The 25,867-nt window shown below is 30.2% G+C and overlaps 1 protein-coding gene across 1 annotated transcript; it reads left to right on the plus strand.

The window, feature by feature from the left end:
- The first annotated feature begins 1,293 nt into the window (after positions 1–1,293).
- LOC133334946 (putative mediator of RNA polymerase II transcription subunit 12) lies at positions 1,294–25,279 on the plus strand. The gene is made up of 3 exons (XM_061543255.1): positions 1,294–1,315; positions 15,557–16,360; positions 23,152–25,279. Exons 2-3 carry the CDS (start codon positions 15,589–15,591, stop codon positions 25,242–25,244), a joined length of 2,865 nt encoding a protein of 954 aa, XP_061399239.1. The 5' UTR covers positions 1,294–1,315; positions 15,557–15,588; the 3' UTR covers positions 25,245–25,279.
- The last annotated feature ends 588 nt before the right edge of the window (positions 25,280–25,867 follow it).

Raw genomic sequence — 25,867 nt, forward strand, 5'->3', positions numbered from 1 at the left:
CCAATGCATCCAACCATCCATTCAGTGAGCAGTATATCGATTTTTGTGTATGCCTCCTCAACCAGACAAAAAGGGGCACCACTCTGGCCATCGTTGTTGCTGTTGTGTTGTGCCCAACGTACGTTTGTGTTATATGTATCTTTTGGCCGGTTTCATTCATAAAAACCAAATGAATACTCATCTCGTGCTTCAGTTGTGTTCGAACAAGCAAACGTATCGGTTATAACCAACTAAAAAAAATAGAAAGAAATATTTACAAATTCAAAGAAGAAAAAAAAGTTATCACAAAAAGAAAATCAAAGATTCAAATACACAAAAGCAAGCTAAGAAAAAAAAATAAGCAAAAAAATTGTTTTAAACAAAAAGAAAAACAACAAATCAAATAAATTTACAAAACAAAAATAAGTGGAAGATTAAAAAAAAAACAATTTTTTTGGAAAAGAAAAACAAAAAATAAATTGAAATATTTTCTTATTGGAATTATCGATGGATATCATTTTGTCTAATTTGCCAAGCCAATTAGATAATATATCAAACAAATACAGAAAGTGAAAACAGCAATTATCCAAGGAATAAAGTGAAACTGAAAGCAAATCCAAAAAAAAAAACTAAAAGGAAAAAAATCAACTCCCCCATACTACAACAGAAACCGGCCCCAAACACTACGGCCAAGCCATTCATATAAATTTTTCGTTGCCAACAATAAAAGTGCTTGCGGATTTTATGAATGAAATGAAGAATTTGTTGGACTAACTTGTAAACTTTAAGGCACACACAGCAAAAGCTCAAATTTCCAGCAAAAAAAAAAAATATATATATATATATATTACATTGTGACGTACATGGAAATAAAGGCAGAACAAGCAAAAAAACATTGCAGTAAAACTAAGAAATTATCGATTTTTTCCGTGAAATAAAATTAGAAAAAAAACAATAACAAAGAAAACAAAAATAGTTAAATGAAATTTCAAAATTAAAAAAAATAAAAAAAAAACAAAACCAAATTATTAAGTAAAAACAATATTTTGTTTTCTTAAATGTGTGTCTAGAAAAAAAACATAAATAATATTTATCTGCCCCCTCAATACATTTGCTAACAAGTGTTTTCATCGGCGAACGAGAAAACAAAACGTGATCACTCTACGTCTACTAGAAGTAAGAAAGGAAGAAGAATAATACCGCCACTTGCCATTTGCGCGTATCGTAAACGGACGCCTACGATTTCCTTGGCTTTCACCGCACCGCAAACATTTCTTCATTCACAAATTTTATTTGGGTCTCCATCTACTTCTCTGCACGTGCCATTCATATCCAGGTGGGTGTTTAAACAACAAACAAACAAAAATAAAAAAAAAAAAACAAAAAATTGAAAAAATGGTCAACCAAAATAATAACAAACAAATAAAAAAAGGAACTGTTTTTTTCGTATGAGAACTACTGGCTAGCCAATTGGCCTGCCTACTCAAAAGTAGAGTTGTGAATGAAATTTTTTTTTGAAATAAAAAATATTGTAATTTTTTGTGAATGAAAGCTAATGGAAAATATTAAAAAAAAATAATGGTTAAAAAAAACCAAAATTCCAACAATTTTAAAATCCATTGAATGCTGCTAGTATAGATTTGTTTGAATAAATATTGAGTATTGGATATAGATCTACCTAGTAGTATTAAAAATAGGAGAATAAAATGGTTTTTAAAAATCTGAATCTAGAAAATTACGAAAAAAAAGGATTCCATATAAAAATTGTAGTAGATTTTCGAAAATTCGAGCGTATTACTACTAAGTCCATATTTATTAAAAAATATTATTTTCTTTAAACGATCACAAAATCCTTTCATTTGCCCTTATTCCAAACAATGTGGAAAGTGGAAAAAAATAAATAAAATAACCTCATGACAAGATTCTTCGGTCTTGAAGGCCTCTGGCGGTCCTTTAAAGTGAACATTGTTGATCTACAATTTCAAATTTGTAGATCAATTTAGTGAGTTATCTTCCACTGAAGTTGTAAAATAAAGCTTGGATAATAAGACTTTTTCCCTTGGATAACCTCAGATTATCCCAAACATCCCTCGCATTAAATTTCTAAATCAGAGAATTTTGATTATTATTAGACGGTTATTAGAATATCGGTCGGCTTTGGACCAACATTTTAAATTTTGTTTTTCATTACTTAATATTTTTTTTCATTTACATAATATTTTGTTATATCCCCTTTCCATTGCCAACAGACAAATTGGGAGCCAATATAAAAAAATCGAATTAAAACTTTGAATTTTTTATTTAATTATTTTTTTGAAATTGTATTTTATGACTAAATAGATAGTTTATTTGGTTTTTATTATTTTGTGTACGATTTATTATCCCAGTCGAACCAGATCGATATATTAAGAAAATGTTTGAATAGGTTTTCCAAAAAATATTGTTCCGCAATGTCACAGGGGTATCTCAAATACTTAGGGGTCGGTTATTAGAATGTCGGTGGGCTTCGGACCAACATTTTAAACTTTGTTTTTCATTTATTTAATATTGTTGTTATATTTTTCCCCTTTCATTTCCCTACTCTGCACATTTCCAACCTATACAAAAATAGTTTTTATAGCCAACTTTTAAAAGCAATATTTATTTTTAAATAGTATATTTGTTTTTTTTTCGATTTTTTATTGGTGTATTCTTTTTTTATTTTTGAACATTTAAATTGTCATCTTTAAAAATATTTATTTTGCTAATTTTGTTTATACGGACTTTAAAAATATATTTATTATTGTTTCCCCAAAAACAACAACAAAATTTAATATACCTCATAAACTAACCTATAAAAAAATTCATAAAAATATACAATTAATTACGTCTATATTTTATATATACCACAATGTTTTGCTACCGTAAAAAACAAGAACTTCCTAATCATACCTCCCTCCCCCGCAATAGAGAACATTAATATGTGACCTTCAGCTAAATTTTGTTGTTAAAAAAAACAGAAAACATTTTTTCTATGTATTTTTGTGCTAGAAAATTGTCAATTTTATGCTAGACTGTGAAGAAGAGAAAAACAAAAGTTCCAAAAAATTAAAAAAAAAAAAAAAATAGATATACGGCTGTGTCCATGTCTACCCGCCATTGAACAACAAATTAGCGTAGATTTTTTTCTCGTATATTAGCATATTTTTGGTTTTCAACGAAAAAAAATGTATATATACACTTGTCACAAAAAATATATATGTATATTTATTTATTGGTTTGGGCAATATATCTTAATAAACACACTACATAAGCCAACAATTTTTTTCTTCTTTTTTTGTATGTCGCCAATAAAAAATTATACATCTTTCGCTCATTAACTCATTCATTAAAAAATTGATATTTTATTTTTTGGCAAAAAAATATTGCTTCTTTTTTTGGATTTCATGTGATTTTAATTATGGCCAGAAAATTTGTTTAAAAAATGAACAGAATATGTATTAAATATTTTGTCAAAATTGCCATGCGTGTTGTTAATGATTATTTCGAAATTGCATCAAACATTTTTTTTTTTGGTTTAAAATTCATGGCCAAGTTTATTTTTAATTAGCTTTAAAATACAATCTAAATGGTAAAAAATATATATTTAAATGTCTAAAATTAATTAAAATATTAGAAACATATCAAAAGCGACATCTATATTTGAGGTTTTTTTTTGTTAATACCTACATATCTTAGAAAATCTGCCATCCTGCCGCATAGGTTGTTATTTTAATTCTGATTTTATTTTCATATTATTTAATTTTTCATCGTGTAGTAATTTTCTTATTCATAGTGTAGCAATTCTTCAATTCAATACTTTAATCATTAAACTCTTTATTATAATAATAGAATTTGATCTGTGGACAGTTTTCTCCATCATGAGCGTAATAACATTTCAACAGTTATCTTATTTATATTTGTATTTAATAATATTATTATTTTAATATTATTAATATTATTTTGTAATTTTGATCTCTTAACCCTGCCTTATTATTTTCTTTCTCACAAAAATGCCCCTTAATTTTGACCTCTTAACCCTACCTTATTATTTTCTTTATCACAAAAAAATGTCCCCCTACCTTAAAATATCTTACCAAACACAAATTAGTTATAAACCCCTTAACCAGGCCCCCCAAAAATTCCGATTTTTATCAAATCACCAACTTTGCAAAATTTTTACGCCGTCGGCAAAATTTCTAAAGGCATTGCAAGCAAATATTTCATACTTAACAACAAAATACGGATAATCTTCCACAAAATGTCTCATGACTTTCTGCGTCTAACTTATTTTCCCCCCAGATGACGTTTGTTTTTTTTTTGCTGTTGTTGTTGATTTTTCACAATTTCATGGATGGAAGATTGCCAGTCGGCATATTTGTTGGTCTTCCAACAAAACAACAAAAACCACAACATTTTAAGCGTTATATTAATTTACGTCTACAAGTGTTACCTCCTCCCCACGATCACCATGATCCTCACAACTCAAGACCCCTTTCTCTACCCCTTTGCCGTATTATTTAATTTGTTAGATTTTTTTTTGCTACATGTTGTTGTTGTTACTTTATCGTTCAGTTTCATTATTTTTAATAGTTTATAATGTGATCTGTGTGCTGTCGCCAACAATGTGTGTTGTTTTTTTGCGCGCCTAAGTGGGGTGTGACTGACGTTGACACACTACTACACACTTCACTTCATGACGCTGTCACTGTCTTCAACATCAGCCGTATCTCTGCCACCTTAGCCATCATCGTCAGCATCATGAGCTTTGTGGCAGCCGTTTTTTTTAGTCCTCTTATAATACTTCTTACTTATTACCAAAACAGACATGTCTTTCTTAATGTCTGATATGATTGCTGGTCCAAATGTCAGACAGAAAAATTTGGATTGTGCAGAATAGAAAATAAAAACAAAATAATTTTCTAAGTCCTCAAAAAAAAAAAAAAAAATCAAACAGCTACTACTAGACATGTCACAAAAAATTCTATGTAAACACTTGGATTTTTATAATTTATTTGCCAGCTAGAAAAAATTAGAATAATTTTGTGATATTATGTTGTTTGGTGGGTCATCGTATTGGCCATAAAATATGAAAATTATTACAAAAATATATATTTACAATCCTTCTTTTGCATAAGAACGAAAATATAATTTGCTGTTTCCAGCGCCATCTACATGTGAATACATGCATCGAACTAAAGTATTTGGACAATCTCAAAGTCATGACAACATTTTAATTACATTTATAAATAGATTAACCCACAAGGTATTTTTTCAAAATACTCAAAACTAAACTAAACCAATGGCAGAAGAATTATTTTGAAATAACGAACCTCTATTGGAAATCCCTCCATCTTCACCAACTGGAGCACATTTTTCCATTCATACGAAAGGGCTTGTAGGGAACACCAACAACTTAATCGGTCTCAGTTTCTTTCTCCAATTCATCCATTATATCATAGCAATTGTTTAATATCCGATTTAATTTAAAGAACATATCTTCTAGAGTTGTTCTATCTAGTTCAGTTAGCTGATCGCTCTTTTTAGTTCAGCTCTTTTGACTGAACTAGTTCGGTCTTCTAGTTCAGTAGTTCAATCGTTTACAATTAAGCTCTTTTATTCAGGTGTCGTTTTACTTCGGTCGTTCTTTTAATATTTCACGGCTCTCCGAATCGTTTAGTTGATAGTTTGTGTTCTTGGAAGATTGTGATGTGTGAATAAAAACAATTTTACAATTTTGTTTTATTTATGGTGAGGATATTATATAGAAAAACAGTTTATGGGGATCTATAAGGTGTGGATTTTTAATGAAAAGTTTCAGATATTGAAAAATTCTTTGCGAGCATAAATAATAGGCAACATATTTTATATGTTTACTAAATGAAATCGCTGTAAATATCACATGCAAAATAAAACTCGATCGGTGCCGCTTCCATTTAGAGAAAAATCGAACTAGTTCAGTAAAACGCTCACTAAAAGGAACGATTATTCCAGTTCGTTCTTTTAATGAACTAAAAGGAACAACTTTGAAGGACCTAGTTCAATCGGTCTTTTAAGTGAATCGTTTATTTGAACTAGTTCGTTCGTGAACTGTACAACTCTAATATCTTCAGAAAACTCAATATCTGCATTCTTTGGAAGCAAATGCTTCAACTTCATACACCTGGTGGATCATTCTTTATTCGATGCTTAATTATCCATTCCCCTTTAAGGAAACATGTCGATTTCAATTGCGGTCAATTTTTCTATAACAAATTCCATCCATTGCCAAGTGCTACTGTATTGCTCATGCAAAAAATACTTCCTCTATATGTGGTCATCTACACAATTTTCCTTATACAGCCAATTGCATTGTTCTCCTATGAAGGTGTGAATCAATCAAATGGTGTCAGTGGTCCACACTTTTATGTCATAATGACCGCATGGCGCTTTGAAGTTTTCAAAAGACCACTTGCGAAATTTTACAAATTGTTTAAATAAATAAATTATTTGCCTTTGAAAAAAATAATTTTTGAAATAAACAGAGGCTATACAAAAGAAAAAATACATACAAGTAGTTTTTTAGGTCATTACATTAATACAATGGTGCATTTTTTAACAGATACTTTTTAGTGGATACTGCATAGTTTATAAAATTACGCAATGAACCCGAAAAGGTACGAAGGTACAAGCGACACTTGCATGTTTTACCCCATTTCCTCTAAAAATCTTAAAAGCGATAGTACAATAAGCCATAATGAACTAGCGGCATCTGTACGTCATTTATGAACCCATCGAACGTCTCGATTACTTCTTTTAAGGAATAAGGATATATTTTTTAGTAACAAAGACTTAGTATTTTGTGTTACGCTCAAATGAAGCTTAAATCTCTATAATTCCAATTCATTGAAATAACGCCACCTATACGCCATTTATAATTCCCCGCGAACTTCCTTTAATTATCGCATACATATATTATCGTTTCCTTGTTGGATTAACATAATTGTCGTACTTTCATGGCATAACTTATCTCTGCGATTGACATTCTGGCCAATCCAAAAGCTACTTGGCTTGTTTTCGGAACGAACAACTACAATTTTTTTATTTGTTTTAGCTGCAATCGAGACAATGAAAGGTAACAAATCATTGAAAAAGAATGAAAGAAACTGGTTTTGCAGATGATAAGAAAATTTCCCTAGCAGCACCAACAACTAGGCCCTGAACCATAAATAAATCATAAAGTAGCAATTATAATTTATTTTATAGTGTTGGTTTTCAATCTCTGCAATTCTCTTCTCTCTGCGTCTTTGCAAACTAACCATGGCTTTGGGTTTTTTCTGTTTTAATAAAACTTCTGTTTTCCTTGGGATTTTTTTTTAAATAAACACCTATTTTTTGTTTTCTTTAACTTAAGACTTTTTGGCTTGCAAATATAAATATGTATATACGTCTGTCAGTTTGTCTGTCTGTGTCTTGGGCTGATTTGAATGTCGATTGTCTACTTAATGGCTCCAATAACTGACATTGTTATTATTATTTCTTTAAAGTGTTTGAATATATATTTTTTTTTTTTGCAAAGGTTGTTTCGATGTAGATTTAAAAAATGGATTTGAATGCAATTTGTCTGGAGATCAAATCTATGATTTGAAACAAAACAATTATATTTTGTGCTTGCAGCAAGTCTGATTTTTTAAGTAAATAAATAGTTAATTTAAATTTTAATGAAGAAAAATTAGGAAAGGGAACTTGAAGTGTTATAAGAAATTATTTAATAATGTATTCAAAATTGTCTACTTTATAATTAAGCTTTATAAGGTTTAGTTAAGCCGAGGATTTTCAAAGATTTCCAAATGCGAAATGTGGATTTGTGTGCACAGAAAATTTCTGTGATTGAGGCAAATTCAAATCTGCTAAAGTTTCCATAAATATATGGCGTTGCTAAAATATTCATTATGACAAAAATAGGAATAAAATTTGAAGTGTTTTATAAAAATTTATTGGAAATTGGATACATTATAATAAAGCTTTACAAGTTATAGTTTAGTTATGCCGAAGATTTTCAAAGATTTCCGGCAAATGGGTAGAGACTTGTATTCACAGGAAAAGTCTATTAATCTGCAGTATTTCGAAAATACGACAATAGATTCCAAAAATTTGGCTACTTTCTTATTATGAATTTGTAGGTGTTTAATTAAACCGCGGATTTTCAAATATTTCCAATAGCTAAACACAAATCTGTGTTTACAGACCAAATCGATAATTAAGGTAACTTCATTTCTGCAGTCTCTTCGATATATAGATGGCGCTACTATGAAACACGATTTCACAAATTGTCTACCTTTTATTCAGGACTTTGTAGGTGTTTATTTAAACCGAGGATTTTCAAATTTTATTTTATTAAAAAGGCGTTCCACAATGCCACGGAAGTCATTTTGTAGATGTAGAACTTTTCATACAAATATTGATCCTTAAGTTCATATGTAGATGGCGTTCTATATTCTATATTTTTCTATTTTCTCAAGGCCACAAAGCCACGGAAGTCATTTTGTAGATGTAAACATTTTCATAAAAATTTTGATCTTTAAGTTCATATATATATGGCGTTCTATATTCGTATTTGTAACTTTTTTCTATTTTCCCAAGGCCTCCCCACATTTCTAATTAAATTTTCTTATATTTCCCTCATAATTTCAATTGAAATCCTAACTTTTAATAAGCTACCATAAAAATCACCTTATAAATATTAAATTTTATAGACTTTTCTCCAATTATACACTTTTTTATAAGACGTAAAAAATAAATAAAAATTATTTCGCTGTCATAAAACCAACACCATCTTAAATTTTTGTGTTAATAATAAAAAAAAATATATATTTTTTCCTTTAATTGAAATACCGTTTTTCAAATTACAAAAAGAAAAAAAAACAACAACAACAAATAATTGTTGCCATATTTTATGATTATTAAGTGAAGCTGGCAAGCCAAATGTCTGCTGTAACACCTTCAAAAATATTTTTTAAGAACACCTTCGATCTTAAGAATTGTGTTTTCGTGTTCTCTCGCAGCCTCTCATATAATCACGATTTTTTTTTCTTGCTTCGATGTTGGTGTTATGAATTTTTATTTTAATTTTTTCTGTTTTGCGCTAAACTTCTAGCCAGACATGAATGAATGAATGAGCTGGGCAAGTTATGGCAAAAAATAGACAACAACCAGGTTATTATTAAAGACATCCTATAAAAGACAGTTTTTATGGTCGTTTTGCTAGAATATAGACAAGTTCAATATATACGTGAACACCACAGAGAGACAAGACAAGGCAAATGGTTTGATGCTAATGTTTGGTTGGGGCTCAGAGGAAACTTGTTTTTGTCTTTTTTTTGCCTTTTTCTTTAAAAGCAAGTCTGTCTTGAGTGTCGTGATGTTTCCGTGGGGCTTCGATATTGTTTCTTATTCAATATATATATTTTTTTTGGTTTAAAGGAGTGTCAATTGCCTTTACAACACCAGCAAACCATGCCATCAGTCTCATCGATATAATGCTCATAAAAAACACAGACACTCACATCCAGCCACATCTAAGATTTCAGGTTTAAACGGTTTTGAGTTTAAGATTCTGAAATTTTTAAAACAAAATACAACAATATTTGCTGCTGCTTGTTTGATTTTATTTTTTGTTGAGGGGGGTCTCCTACAACAAGAAGAAGAAAAAAAAACTTAAATAAAAGAACAAAACAATAACACGATTATCAATGAATGACTGATCGAATGAATGAAATTCGGAAACAAAAAGTCATCATAAGATTTGTTGTTTTTATAACCACAACTTGGATTACAGAAGAGTACCACAATTTTGTTGTTGTTGTTTAGTTTTTGGGTTGTTTTGTTGTTTTAAAATTCTTGTGTTACCTTTAACATCTTGAATTTCCTGACCAGTTATTTTGTTATAATTTGGTATCATTTTTATGAATGAAATTCTAAACAATGTCTTGTCTATCGTCTTACACATGCCTCAAGTTTTTTTGTTTCGTTTTTATCTACTTCTTATCGTTTAGTTCGGAAATAAAAATTTACGTTTTCAAATCCATTAATGGTTTCGGGAGAATGAATATGGGGTTACGAAGCCATTCAAATATTAACATTGATTTACATAAATTGAATCAATTTTGGAGGGAAACAAAAAATGAATACTTTTTGCAAGAAAATCGTATGTCTATTAATAAGAGAAAAAATGTAAAAAAAATATAAGAAAAAATATATAAAAAATAATTTATAAAAAATCAACGCCCTATTATAAATTAAATTTTTTTTTTTTTTTCAAATTTGCACCTTATTATAAATGACAAACATATTATTTTACAAATCTACGGCCGATAGGCCATTCGAAATATAATTTAAAAACTCATTAGAAAAAATTCAAATATTAATTTTTAATAAATTTACTGATTAGAAAAAATTCAAAAATTAATTAAAAAAAATTAAATTCGTAAATTAATTTTTAAAAAAGAGTTTAATTTTCACAAAATATTTTTTAAAAATCTACGCCTATATAAAATTTGAAAAAATATTTTTTTTTAAATCTACGCCTATATAAAATTTGAAAAAAAAAATTTTTTAAATCTACGCCTATATACAATTTGAAAAAATATTTTTTTTTTAAATCTACGCCTATATAAAATTTGAAAAAAAAATTTTTTTAAATCTACGCCTATATACAATTTGAAAAAATATTTTTTTTTTTTAAAAAAATCTACGCCTATATAAAATTTGAAAAAATATTTTTTTAAAAATCTACGCCTATATAAAATTTGAAAAAATATTTTTTTTAAAAATACCACGCCTTGTTTTAATTTGAAAAAATATTTTTTTTAAAAATCTACGCCTATATAAAATTTGAAAAAATATTTTTTTAAAAATCTACGCCTATATAAAATTTGAAAAAATATTTTTTAAAAAAATCTACGCCTTAAAAAATATTTTTTTAAAAATCTACGCCTATATAAAATTTGAAAAAATATTTTTTAAAAATCTACGCCTATATAAAATTTGAAAACATATTTTTTTTTAAATCTACGACTATATAATATTTTAAAAAATAGTTTTTAAAAAATCTACGCCTATATAAAGATTTAAAAAAGAGTTTTTAAAAAAATCTACGCCTATATAAAATTTTAAAAAATAGTTTTTAAAAAAATCTACGCCTATATAAAATTTTAAAAAATAGTTTTTAAAAAATCTACGCCTATATAAATTTTTAAAAAATAGTTTTTAAAAAAAATTTAAATTAAAAAAATTTTTAAAATCTAAATTTTAAAAAATTAAAATTAAATAAAAAATCTAAGCCTTATTAAAAATTTAAAAAAATATTTTTATAAATGATTGATTAATTTTTTTATTCCAACCAATATTATTTAATTTTTAAAATTATTATTTTTGTTACTTAATTATTTTTTTTATTATTAAAAATATATATTTTTCATAAAAATAATATTTATTTTCTTGTCACTCTAAGTGTTAGCTTATGAGATTGTAAATTTTGGCCCAAAACCAACAAAATGCTAATATGAATGACCGACTGACTGGTCTGGACATTCGTTGGACCTGACAGCTGTCAATTTACATTTTATGACCCGCTGAGTGAATGATTGGCTTGGCTGTACGCTATAAGTGTTAAGTGGTCACAGGGAGTCCAAAGTGACAAAAAAGAAAAAAAATCCACTCGTACTTTTGACACAATTTCTTAGAGAAGTTCATAATAATGATTTTGATTTTAAGGCTATATAATCAGGAGCATTTTTATAAACAAAAAAAATTGTACATCCATTAAAAAAACTGCACATACCTCCTTTCTTCCAACCTCCTCACCCCTCTCGTAAATTAAATTTGTCTAACAGAAAAACATGAATCTACCTCTCAAAAAAAAAATTATTTTTATGATATACAATAAATATGTTTTAGTGGTGTTCGACAGACAAAAAGTGGCGCCAATTAAAGAAAATTGAAAAAAGACACACACATACACTCACTCACATACGTAGAAATGAACACAAAAATTCCGAAATTTCCCTCTCAACTATGGGAACTGGCTGGCTAACCGACTGACTGGTCATCACCGAAAAAATAAGTGTGTCGTCTTTAGTTTTCAATTAAACAAACAACAAAAAATAATTCTCACATGAGAATTTTCAGAAAAAAACATGTGTATGAACCGAATTACATTCTCACCGCACCGTCAAACACAAATGTGGGTCAGTAGTTTATTCCTGAGCAATGATGATCAATGAAATCAATGATCATGATGACCATCATCTTTGATGATGATTATGTGTCAGTAGTGGTGGTGGTGGTGCTGCTGCTTGCTATTGATTCAATTTTGGCCTCTCTTCTGTCAATTTCAATTGTCTCCAATATTATATTATGGGAAGTCCAATCGATTGTTGTTGTTGTTGCTGTACGATCCTTAACTGTTGTCGTTGTTGTCATTTTAATCGTTTTGCCATAAAAATTCAATTGAACATCTTTTAACATTGAAGTTTATTTTTTTCTCCATGGTCTTTGTTCTTTTTTTGGTCAATTTTATTTTCCATGCCTATTAACGTCGTTGTTGTTATTCTTGTTGTTTTTTCTTGTCATTTGTTTGGACTTAAACAATATTTAATCGATTTTAATTTAATTGTTTATGTTCAACTCAATGACAGCTGTCACCTTTACTCTACCAGAGTGTGTGCGTGTGTGAGTATGTCTATGTTTATTTTTTTTTTTTTTTGACTTTGTTGCTAGCTGTGGGGCAAATAAAATAAAAGTTACGTTAAAACGTCACACAGTGACACACATACTTATTAGACAAGAAGACAAATCTTGTGTGGGTGAAGATTTTTTTTGGTATAGGCATTCTATTTCTCTTTTTTTGCTGTGGTAGATAATTTTTATTGGATTGTCGTTTTTTTTGTGGTACTATTTTGATTGTATGTCATATTACTATTTAATTTATATAAATTTAATTGTATACTTTTTTGTTGTTTTTGTAATTTTTCTCAATGTCTTTGTGAAATCGTGAAAACAAGCAATTAATCGTTTTTTGATTAATTGTAAATGTTGTTTTTTTTAAACAAAATTAAATTAACAAGCCAAGGAAAACCGAATTTAAGGAATTAATTAAATAAAAAGAAATTAAAAAGAAATAGACAATTATTGGTTCTTGTATTGGCTAAGTTAACAATTCATCTGGATTTTTTCAAGGCTATTATTGTTCCAAATATGGCAAATGGAAATTTTCAAATAAGCCAAATTAGCATTGAAGATTGAAATGGAGGTGAATAATAAAAAAAAATAAAATAAAAATAAATAAAATCTATAACCCCAGAAAAAATTCCAAAATATATAGAACAACTTAAAAAAAATTAACTTACGCCTTATAAGAAATTCAAAAAATATATAAAAATTCAAAAAAATATATATTTTTATGACTTCTTGGTATATCAAAAAATTATTTTTAAAAAAACCTTTATTCAAAAAATAATTATTAAAAAAATCTACGCCTTCTTGGTATATCAAAAAATTATTTTTAAAAAATCTACGCCTTCTTGGTATATCAAAAAATTATTTTTAAAAAATCTACGCCTTCTTGGTATATCAAAAAATTATTTTTAAAAAATCTACGCCTTCTTGGTATATCAAAAAATTATTTTTAAAAAAATCTACGCCTTCTTGGTATATCAAAAAGTATTTTTTAAAAAATCTACGCCTTTTGGTATATCAAAAAATTATTTTTAAAAAAATCTACGCCTTCTTGGTATATCAAAAAATTATTTTTAAAAAATCTACGCCTTCTTGGTATATCAAAAAATAATTTTTAAAAAATCTACGCCTTAAGAAAATTCAAAAAATATTTTTTAAAAAATCTAAGCCATAAGAAAAATTCAATTTTTTTTAATCTACTCCTCTATAAAATTAAAAAAAAATATAATCTTTAAATGATCTCCTCTCTCTTAGCGATGCAAACAAATTAATTTAAATCTATGCTCTATTAAAAATTCGGAATTTAATGTTTTTAAAATTCTACTTCGAATCTCGTATCTGATTTCGTTCGCCTAAATCTGGTTTTAGTGACAAATATTCATTCATAAGTTTTCGTTTTAATATGTTCTAAATATTATAATGTTTATAAAACATGTATAAAAAATTATCATTAAGTTCTTCGGAGGTTATGCTTCGGATGCTGTGATCGTAATAATCACCTAGACTTGGCATTCATTCATAACCACTATTTGTAATGATCTCATACTGTATCATAATGATCTTTAACATTATAAACATTTATGATTTGTTGTTGTTGTTTTAGATTTGAATTATTATTTTTTGTTGGTCCAGCGAGTTGTGGAAGTGTTGATGGTTGTGGTCTGAAACAAATCAAAAATATCAACAACAACACTTGAAATTATTTTTTTATTGATGAAAAACAACTTTGTCTCAGTTGTGTGTGTGTTTGAATGTGGCGTCATTGATGTCTCTTAAAGGTATTGGCCTAATGCTACAGTGGGACCTGGGTAAAATGACACACAGAATTTTCAAGGCAAGGGTTGTAATAAAAAATATACCTTCTATAGGCTGACATGCATACATACATGACATATATATAGTTTGGCCAATTAAAACTAGGTTTCCATATACTTCCAAAATATCGAAATCAGTTTTAGGTGTGAAATACATGTATGCCATACAACTAATGGTCGGTCATTGAAGTGATGTTTTACTGTATTTTGAGATTTTTTTCTTTTCTTTTTTTTTAAACAAAAAAAAATATCTCAAATCTTTTAAAGTTTGACACACAAAAGAAGTGTTCGAACATTGGGTATTTACCGTCGCCGTGCTGTTTTTCTCTTTTCTTTCTATTGGACCCTGTCGGACCCATACTACACGATTTTCTTTCATCATTTTGGATTTTTCCTCTTTATATTGACTTACACTTTTTTATTGTTATTATTATTTGGATTTAAAGTGGCCATAATGAAAGTTTATATGCGCTAAAAATCACTACCGTTTAATTGCAGTTTCTTTTATTGTCAATCTTGTGTTGTTGTTGTTTTTTACGATGGCCAGAAGGGGGGATTCAAAGTAGTCTGACGTTGTGCCATTAATGATCACCGAAAAACGTGTCCATTATTTTTTTTACATTTGAATATTTTGTTGTTGTTGCTGCTGCTTTTTTCTGATGGCACACATTGAGAACCCTTCATTCACTCAAGTGTTAAAAGTGAAATTTCATGTCTGCGGAATTTGGTACGTAGAAGAGCATAACGGCTGCCGTCGGCAAAATTTAGGCAAATTTTATACCAAAACAAACATTTGGCCATTGGCTTTAAATGAAATGGAAAATTAATTGAAATTAGTTCAAAATAACAAAATGAAATTGGCCAAATTATTAGATATTTTTTTCACTACAGCATACTCTTCATATTAACAAGTACTTGAAGTCCATTCATATGAAATTTCGTAGAAAAAAAAAACTATTTAATAAATTTGTTAACACATTGGACATCAATTTTTTATAAACAAATTGTTTCTCTTTTCTTTCTTTTAGGTGGCGTAGCCCCTGGAACCCCATCAGCGGCCATGATCATGGAAGGGCTTGAAACCCTAGTGGCGCCATCGCATCACACATTCCTACTCACCGAATCAGCTGCTGCGGCGCACTTCAATGTTTTAAGTTTTGACACATGCCTCTTTAAAACCTCCGCCCAGTCGAGCCCCTCAACGTCGGGCGCCACATATCTCACCACACCCACAAGTTTTGGCGGCGGTCCATTGGGTACCCAAACCCTGCTGCATTATAATCTCTCCACATCAACATCATCGTCATTGTCACCCACCTCGTTAGCTGACACCTCAGCAGCAGCAGCAGCCGGAGCCGCCTCAATATCAGCTACCGCCGGTACCACAAGTATTGCCGGTACTACAGCATCCAACAACAACTCATCGCGTCATTCTCAAAATTCTCAACGTTTGGCCAGCATATCGGTGGCACCTGAAACCCAACAACAACAGGGCTCACCTCTGCAACATCATCATCAGCAACACCACCACCACCAGCAACATCAGCATCATCATTCACAACATAATAGTCCCTCAATTGCCAGTGCTGCTGTTACCATATCGACAAATACGAACAGTGGTCGTAATTCGGCATCACATCTAAGTCTATTGAATACCACACAACATAGTCCAGTGGCGTGTGCCAGTGTTGCCTCGGTGGCCGATAGTGTTGATATTAAACACAACCATTTGGAAGCCCAATCGGGTGATTTAAATACCCCAGTAACCACATCGAGTGATATACCATCATTTTTTGGACCCTCAACTGTTGTGGAACCACCACCAATAACAGGTAAGGAAGAAAAATATAATTTAAATAAAAACTATAAATATAACTTTTAAAATAAAATAATAATTTGTAAAAAAATCGAGTGAAATTCAAAAAATATTTTTTAAAAAATCTACGGAAAATCAAAAACATATTTTTTAAAGATTCTTCAAAAAATATTTTTTTTTTAAAAATCTGCCTAATATAAATTTCAAAAAAATTTTGTTTATAAAATCTATCTAATTTACAAAAAATTAAAAAACAAAAAAATTTAAATCCTCGCTTTATGGGAAATTTAAAAAATAGTTTTTAAAAAATCTACGCCTTGTTGGTATTTCAAAAAATAGTTTTTAAAAAATCTACGCCTTGTTGGTATTTCAAAAAATAGTTTTTAAAAAATCTACGCCTTGTTGGTATTTCAAAAAATAGTTTTTAAAAAATCTACGCCTTGTTGGTATTTCAAAAAATAGTTTTTAAAAAATCTACGCCTTGTTGGTATTTCAAAAAATAGTTTTTAAAAAATCTACGCCTTGTTGGTATTTCAAAAAATAGTTTTTAAAAAATCTACGCCTTGTTGGTATTTCAAAAAATAGTTTTTAAAAAATCTACGTCTTGTTGGTATTTCAAAAAATAGTTTTTAAAAAATCTACGCCTTGTTGGTATTTCAAAAAATAGTTTTTAAAAAATCTACGCCTTGTTGCTATTTCAAAAAATAGTTTTTAAAAAATCTACGCCTTGTTGCTATTTCAAAAAATAGTTTTTATAAAATCTACGCCTTGTTGGTATTTCAAAAAATAGTTTTTAAAAAATCTACGCCTTGTTGGCATTGAAAAAAATATTTTTTAAAAATTCTACCCTTTATTGGTATTTTAAAAACTCATTTTTAAAAGAGTTGGACCTAAAATAAATTTCAAAAAATAATTTTTAAAAAATCTACGTCTTATGGAAATTAAAAAAAAATATTTAAAAAATCGCTGCTTTGTTTTTTTATTCAAAAAATATTTTCACACTGCAATTATTGATCTGACTTCGTAAAACTGCATTACCTTAATTCAAAATTAATTTGATTTTGATTTTTTTTTTTCTTTTTTGTTCTTCAAAATAATTTTCTTAAATAATCCATAGCAAAAACGTAGTAATTAACTAAAATGAAATTAAGAAGAAAAAAACAAATAAATAAAAACATGCAAACTTTAGAATTAATTAATCATTTATTAAACATTTCCGTTCAGTGTCAATGTTTTTGTAGTTTCGGTTTTTTTTTCATTTTCTCTAAGAAGAGAAAAAAAAACACGAAACGCATAAAACTGAAAATTAAATAAGAAATCTGAACTGGGAACTTGGGGGTCCAAGTGAATGCCTTGCTGGCTAGCTAGCTGACTGCCTGCCTGCTTCATCGTCTAGTTGCTCGCAGTCGCTCAATTACAATTTTCAACAAATTATCGTTCAGATGGCATGTTGCTCTTTTTTATTAGAGCAATAACATCTACGAAATATACTGTCTATGTATATTTAAAAAAATATTTTTTAAAAATTCTACCCTTTATTGGTATTTTAAAAACTCACTTTTTAATAAAAAAAAATAATTTTTAAAAAATCTACGTCTTATGGAAATTAAAAAAAAAATATTTAAAAAATCGCTGCTTTGTTTTTTTATTCAAAAAATATTTTCACACTGCAATTATTGATCTGACTTCGTAAAACTGCATTACCTTAATTCAAAATTAATTTGATTTTGATTTTTTTTTTTTCTTTTTTGTTCTTCAAAATAATTTTCTTAAATAATCCATAGCAAAAACGTAGTAATTAACTAAAATGAAATTAAGAAGAAGCAAAGAAAAAACAAATAAACAAAAACATGCAAACTTTAGAATTAATTAATCATTTATTAAACATTTCCGTTCAGTGTCAATGTTTTTGTAGTTTCGGGTTTTTTTCATTTTCTCTAAGAAGAGAAAAAAACACGAAACGCATAAAACTGAAAATTAAATAAGTAATCTGAACTGGGAACTTGGGGGTCCAAGTGACTGCCTTGCTGGTTACCAAGCTAGCTGACTGCCTGCCTGCTTGACCGTCTAGCTGCTCGCAGTCGCTCAATTACAATTTTCAACAAATTATCGTTCAGATGGCATGTTGCTCTTTTTTATTAGAGCAATAACATCTACGAAATATACTATGCACGTATATGTATAAATCTTGATAATTAAATATTATTTAGTAGTTGAAAGATTTTGTTGTTGGCGAAGAGCTGTATGGGGTGTGTATGAGTCTGAGGTCTGGCAGATTATGTGCATTATAGTAATTTTTTCTAATTGAATTAATGAAGATATGAACACGAGATCATGTTATTATGTAGCTGCGCTTTGTTGTTCTTTTTTTTTAAATTTATAAAAATTGTTTTGAGTTTTTGGCTGAATTGTGATAAATTATGTTAAATGCATTTTTAAAGGAAATTTCAAATTTTATTTAATTTTTAAATATAATTTATTTATAATTAAAATTATTATATATTTAAAATTCATTATAAATGAAGTCAGAGATTTTATAAAATATTTGAAATTATTTTTAAATTGGATCAGATAATTTAATAAATATTTGAAGTAGCACTCTATTGAAGTTAGGAGTTGTAGATAATTTTTTAATGAAATCATATTTCCATTATCTTTATAATATGTTTTTTTTCTTTATAAAAAAATCATTATTGCTTCCTAGTTGCCTTCTAGAACCCCCCACCCTGATTCATAGACTCATTATAAGTTTATCTATAAATCACATGCCATTTAATTACTCTTAGAAAAACAAAACTTTTTAATATCCCATAACCCCTTAAATATGTTATGGCCAAATAATCAGCTAGCCAAACCCCCTCCACCCCAAAATAATTCCGCTTGGGAGTAACAACAAGCAATTACAAATTTTACTTTACAAATGATTTAAATAAAAACCATAAATGTTCTTCAAACGAAACAAGAGCCATAAAAATATATCACACACAAGTCAAAATATGCAAGTCCCCTGGGATGGGGTTGGATGCCGCCATGCATGGATGGCATATTTCCAGAAATGCAAAAAGAGAAAAAAAAAACTTTTTAAATAGTTGTTTGGCCAAAATTTATATACATTTTTATTTTGACATTTTATTGAAATATGACCATTGACTGTTATTCTTTATTGGCTGATTATTATGGACCACCCTCCCTCCCACCCATTGGAGATTTATATTTTTTCTTGGCGAATTATTTTATTATCCTAACCGGGAGGGTCACACAGAAATGTTACTAAGTAGCTGCTGCCAAATAATTGCGTTTATTTAAATTGGCCTTTGTTTCCGAAACGCCGTCGTTTTGACCGTTCCGTTTTCTTCTTATTCTTCTCCTTATTATCTTAAAGGGTATTTATGGTGATTTTTATGTCATTTCTAATAAATGAGCTTCGCTTGCCAAATTTTACGATTAAAAGCTGATTTATCAATGTCAAGAAAAAAAGAGACAAAATACTGAACGCAATACATGAATACACACAACACGATTTGCATGTTTTTTTTATTATAAGAGATTTATAAAAAAAATAAAAAAAATTGAAAACAATGACAACTTCAGTTCAGATTTTGGTATTATGGAGATTTGTTAAGTTTTTGTTGTTTTAGGCGGATCATAAAATAATACAAAGGAAACACAAAGATCCAAGCATTTAAAAAATTTTTAAAAAATCTACTCCCTGTTAAAATTTCAAAAAACTATTTTTTAAAAAATCTACTTAAAATTTCAAAAAAAAAAATTAAAAAATTTTTGTTAAAATTTTAAAAAATTTTTTTAAAATTTCAAAAATTTTTTTTTTTTTGAAATCTAAGCCTTGTTTAAAATTCAAAAAAAAATTTAATTATAAAATTATAAATTATTAAAATTTCAGAAGAAATTTTTTTTTAAAAAATCACCTTGTAAAATATGTCAAAAAATGTTTTGCTATAATAATTGCATCTACAATGACTCAAAAAAATCTAAAAAAATTAAAGTTTTTTAATATTTCAAATTTTTAATATCAAAAAATTTAAAAATTCACCGAAAATTATAAAAAACAATTTTTTAAAAAATCTTAAAATTTCAAAAAAAAAAGTTTAAAAGCGATAGCGCCTTTTAAAATTTAAAAAAATAAATTTTAAAAAAGTCACCTTTACCTAATTAAAATAACTCCCTTGTTAAAAATTCAAAAAAAAAAAAATATAATTGGTATTAAAATTTTGAATTTTTTTTTTAAAAACTCCCTTGTTAATATTTCAAAAAAATATAAACAATTTACGCTTGTTATATGTCCTTCAGGAAAAATATATATGCCTTGTTAATATTTCAAAAAATATTTTTAAAAAAAATTTTCCACACAAAAATCAGTTTTTTTTTGATCCGCTAAATATTCAAAAAATCTTTATCAAAACAGGCTTGCTTTTTAATATTTCAAATTCCTAATATTTCAAAAAATGCAAAATTTCGGGGTGTAAAATTTTAAAAAAATATTTTTTAAAAAAATCTACAGAAAAATTAAAAAAAATTAAAAAATCTACGCCTTGTAAAGATTTCAAAAAACAATGTTTAAAAAATCTACGCCTTGTTAAAATTTCAAAAATTTGTTTTTTAAATCTACGCCTTGTTAAAAATTCAAAAAAAAAATTTTAATTATAAATTATTAAAATTTCAGAAGAAATTTTATTAAAAAATCTTCGCCTGGTTAATATTTCAAAAAATATTTTTTAAAAAATCTGCGCCTTGTTAATATTACAAAAATATGTTTTTTTTAATCTGGGCCTCATTAATATTTCAAAAAATATTTTTTAAAAAAATCTACGCTTTTTTAATATTTCAAAAAATGTTTTTTTTAATCTACGCCTCGTTAATATTTTAAAAAATATATTTTTTTTAAAAAATCTGCGCCTTGTTAATATTACAAAAATATGTTTTTAAAATATCTACGCCTTGTTACCTTATTTCACCTTAAGTAGCAAAATTTACCCTTTCATGGGAATTTTTTTCTATTTCTAATAGAAATTAAAAAAGACACACATCTCAAAATATTCCCATAATCTATCACACTCGTTTCGATATGCAATATTATATAATATTTTTATCCCCTTAAGGGGATACACAATAATAACAAAAACAGAAAAGAAATAAATACAAAGAAAAAAACTGCACCAGATTTATTTATCTCTCCGATTCTCCCAGGCATTAACATTGACATTGAGTACAGTATGTCAATAAACTTGTAATCACTCAGTTATATATTTACATGCATATAAATAAAGTCATTATTATTAGTCTGATTGTTCGGACAGACAGGTCCAGCTAAATAAAAACAACAAAAAAACTATAGCCCCAACATCGAATATCCGTCATTGAGTTGAGAAAACCCCGATATTAAATGGCCACATATAAACAATGAATGAAATTGCAGTGCAATGGATTGTAGAAGCAGAACGAAAAATCAAAACAACAAAACAAAAAACGCTTCAAGAGATTGATGTCACCTCACATTAAGAAGTGACTGAAACGATAAAACAATACTCCAGTATCCATTATGAAAATAATGGACGATAAAAAGGAGGAGCGGTGTGCGGGGTTCATTGTGGTGTTGTTGTTTTTTGTGCCTTTGCATCATCATTAACTACAGCGCCACTGAAAACAAAAACAACAACAAAAACTTAAACAATAAATAACAGCAACAACAACAACACCAATTGCAACTATTAATGCTACACCATTGCAACAATTGCTTTGATTGTAAGCTTTGAGGCGGTGTGTGATTCGGCTTCCATTTGCCATCATGGAAAAATCAAGTTGTGATTTTGTGTTTTTGCCACTCTCAGCTGGGATGTCTCAACTAACACTTGGCTGGTTGGTTGGCTGATATAAACTTTCTGGCTGGGCCTTCTCTAAGTCCGAATGTCTGCTTGGCTGTCTGTCCGCTTTGATTGAGTTGACACCAGTTCTACAGCTTCTGTTCCATATAAAACCGAACTTGAAGTTTTTTTTTTTTTGTTTTCTTGATTCCAATTCTGATGATTATTGTCTTGTTTTCCTGAGAATGTAATTGATCGAAAACTCAAATCAAAGGCAAAGTGCCAAGGCATAAAATAGCAACAAAGAAACGGAGAAAAAATGAAGCGCAACTTTACGTTGCAGTTGGACCTCCCGTGAGGTAATTTCCCTGGAATTCTATATGAGTGTCATACAAAATGATCTCCATTCCGTTTTTTCTTCTTCTTCTTTCTTATTTGATCTTTTTACCGCTCAACAAAGTGTCATTTTAACACAAAATGTATTCCTCCAACGAGAAAAAATTTCAAGGAATTTTTTGTCAACAAATATAAAACACTTGTTTTGAATTTGGAAGGAATTGAAATGGAATTTTAAAAATCTACGCCTTAAAAGAAAATCAAAATGTAACTTTTAAAAATCTATGCCTTGAAAAAAATAAAAAAAAATCCGTCTTAGAAAAAAATCAAAAAATGTTTAGAAAAAAATCAAAAAAAAAAATAATTTTTTAAATCTACACTTAGAAAAAATTAAAAAAAATGATTTTTAAAAAGTATACGCTTTAGAAAAAATTCAAGAAATAATTTTATAAAAATCTACGACTTTGAAAAAAATTCAAAAAATTAGTTCCGCCTTAGAAAATAATTTTTAAAAAAATCTAGGCCTTTTTAAATTTCAGAAAATATTTAAAAACATTTTTTTTTAATTTATTTTTACATTTTTTTTCACACAACACATTATTTATTTTTTTAATTTTCTTATAATTATTTTTTTCATTTCTCTTATTTACAGGTTCAATTGAATCTGAAGATTTATCATTGGAGCCACATACAGTGGCCACCAGTCCGGTGTTGTGTAGCCCCCTGAAGGAGGAGCGCAGTACCCCGCCCACATTAACAATTGTTAAGGAAGAAACAAGTAATAATAGTTGTACAATGTATCCCATTACCACTACCACCACCACAAGTGCCGCAAGCATACACAACAATACAACAACCACACAACACCATCATCATCATCAGCAACAACAACAACACCTAAGTCAAACACCGGCCACCTCAAGCCAAACACATACAACACAAAGCAATACAACAACACAGCTGCATCATCAACAGCAACATCATCATCAGCAACAACAACAACACAATACACAACACATGCATGTGGGCCAACAATCGCCACAACATCATCAACACTATCAGCAACAACAACAACAAAACCAATTGTATCACAATCAATTACACCAACAACACCTGCAACAGCAACACCAATTGCATGTGCAACAACACCAACACTATCAACAGCAACAACAACAACATTTACAACACTCCCATCATCATCACCAACAGCAACATCATCACTATCAACAGCAGCAACAACAACAACAAGACCAGCATGCAATTAATAATAGCCCCTCTAATAGTAGTAGTAGTGGTAAAATATCATATCGTGGCATTTTTACTACCACAGGTAATAACGCCGCCGCCGCCGCCATGAGTGGCCTAAATGCCGCATCGGCAGCAGCCGCCGCCGCAGCCGCTGCTGGTGCCAATGTCCATCATCAAACGCAACAACAACATCAACAATCACATAGCCAACAACAACAATCCCAGATGCACTCACCATCCCTGGCTGTTTTGCCCGGACCCATGTCACCACCCTCTGCCGGTTTGGGCAACAGCTGGAATCTACCCAGTCCCGATAAGGCTCTATTCCAACCGCCCATGTTTAGTTTACTTGGTCCTGGACCACAAAATGCCAGCCAGGCTCACTATGCCAGCCATCAGCAACAGTCAACCATTCCCGCCTCAACTCCCTCGCCCTCTGCCCAACATCATATGCATGCCGCTGCAGCAGCTGCTGCTGCCGCCGCCTATGATGACGGCCGTCATGTAGAGCTTTTGGGCTTGCAAATGGACTGCTCTCCCATACTGCTCAAACAATCCGCTCCGCCCAGTTATGGTAGTGCCGGCACCTTCACCAGCTTGGCTGATATGCAGCAACAGGCCCAGAATGCCCATGACTTACAGCAGTATCGCCAGCAAATGGGTGTGTCCACACCCAAATATCAATGGCTTGATTCGCCGGCCGAATACTCAACGGGTAGCCAACAAACGGCAACACTCGTTCTGCCCGGTCCCTCATCCGCCTCTTCGAGTACCGCTCTGGGCGGTGGTATTATACCCAAACAGGAAGCTTATGCTGAACCCACACACACACCCACCCATCACATGCAAACATCAAGCTCATCCACCGGTGGTGCAGGATCTCAGACCACATTCTCCGTGGTACAGCTGGCCGAATATAGCCCGTCCACCAGCAAAGGTCACGAAATACTCTCACAGGTCTATCAACAGAGTGCCATGCCATTGAAACTAGTCCCCGTCAAGCCACGTAAATATCCCAACCGGCCCAGTAAGACACCGGTGCATGAGAGACCCTATGCCTGTCCCGTGGAGAATTGTGATCGCAGATTCTCCCGCTCCGATGAACTTACCCGCCACATACGCATTCATACTGGTCAAAAACCATTCCAATGTCGCATTTGCATGCGTTCGTTTAGTCGTTCGGATCACCTGACCACCCACATTCGTACCCATACGGGAGAGAAGCCATTCTCCTGTGACATTTGTGGTAGGAAATTTGCCCGTTCCGATGAAAAGAAACGGCATGCCAAAGTTCATCTTAAGCAGAGGGTGAAAAAGGAAAAACTGAGTCAGCAACAACAACAACAACAGCAGGCGCAACAACAACAGGCCCAGCAACAACAACAGCAAATGCAGATGGCCCAATCCAGTGCCGGCCAGCATCATCATTCACATCACTCCCATATGCTTCATTCCTCCGATATTTCCATAGTACCATCCAGTGCTACCAGTTTGTAGGTGGAGAAGAAAACTCAGGCTACGATGCTGCCGTCGCCGCCCCTATTACCACCACCACCCACATTACCAACGACAACGGCGACGACGGTGTCGGCATCATCTTCTTTAAAAACCTATCGAGCTGTGAATGAGGCCAAACGCTTACCACCGCTTTTAAAACCCGATGATTTCCCCACAACCATATGGCGTTCGCCGTTATCGCCCAACACTCCACTTGATACCATGCCCACATCGGAATTGTCCCTGAAACGCAGTCAACAGCAACAATTTGAATTTGAGCTGGAACATTTGAAGGCAATGGAGGAGGAGGAGGATGAGGGTGAAAATTTAATGGATGTTGAAACGGACGCTGATGGCGAAATCATTGAAGATTCTGAATTGGAAATGGCTTTGGATTTAATGGAAGACAATTCCAATTCGTTGGCAAGCAGTTATGGGGCCGAGCCCAATTGCAGTGAAGAATCGACAGCGCCCTCACGCGGTGAAACATTGGTAAATGTTAAGAAAACGCTGGAAACCAGTCACAATAATACAAATAGTAAACACATTGCCATATTGAGTGGTGAAAATAATCACGATATGGTTATATTGTTCCTTACCGAGTAGTAGTTTTTTGCGGGAAT

The sequence above is a fragment of the Musca vetustissima genome, unplaced genomic scaffold (genome assembly GCF_032173495.1).
Source record: "Musca vetustissima isolate MV318-11 ecotype Yass unplaced genomic scaffold, APGP_CSIRO_Mvet_v1 utg20836, whole genome shotgun sequence".
In the NCBI taxonomy this organism is placed as follows: domain Eukaryota; kingdom Metazoa; phylum Arthropoda; class Insecta; order Diptera; family Muscidae; genus Musca; species Musca vetustissima.

Coding starts and splice junctions, on each gene's coding strand:
- LOC133334946 (XM_061543255.1), top strand. CDS start 15,589: ATGATCATGGAAGGGCTTGAAACCCTAGTGGCGCCATCGCATCACACA. Junction 16,361..23,151: donor GGAACCACCACCAATAACAG/GTAAGGAAGAAA, acceptor TCTTATTTACAG/GTTCAATTGAATCTGAAGAT.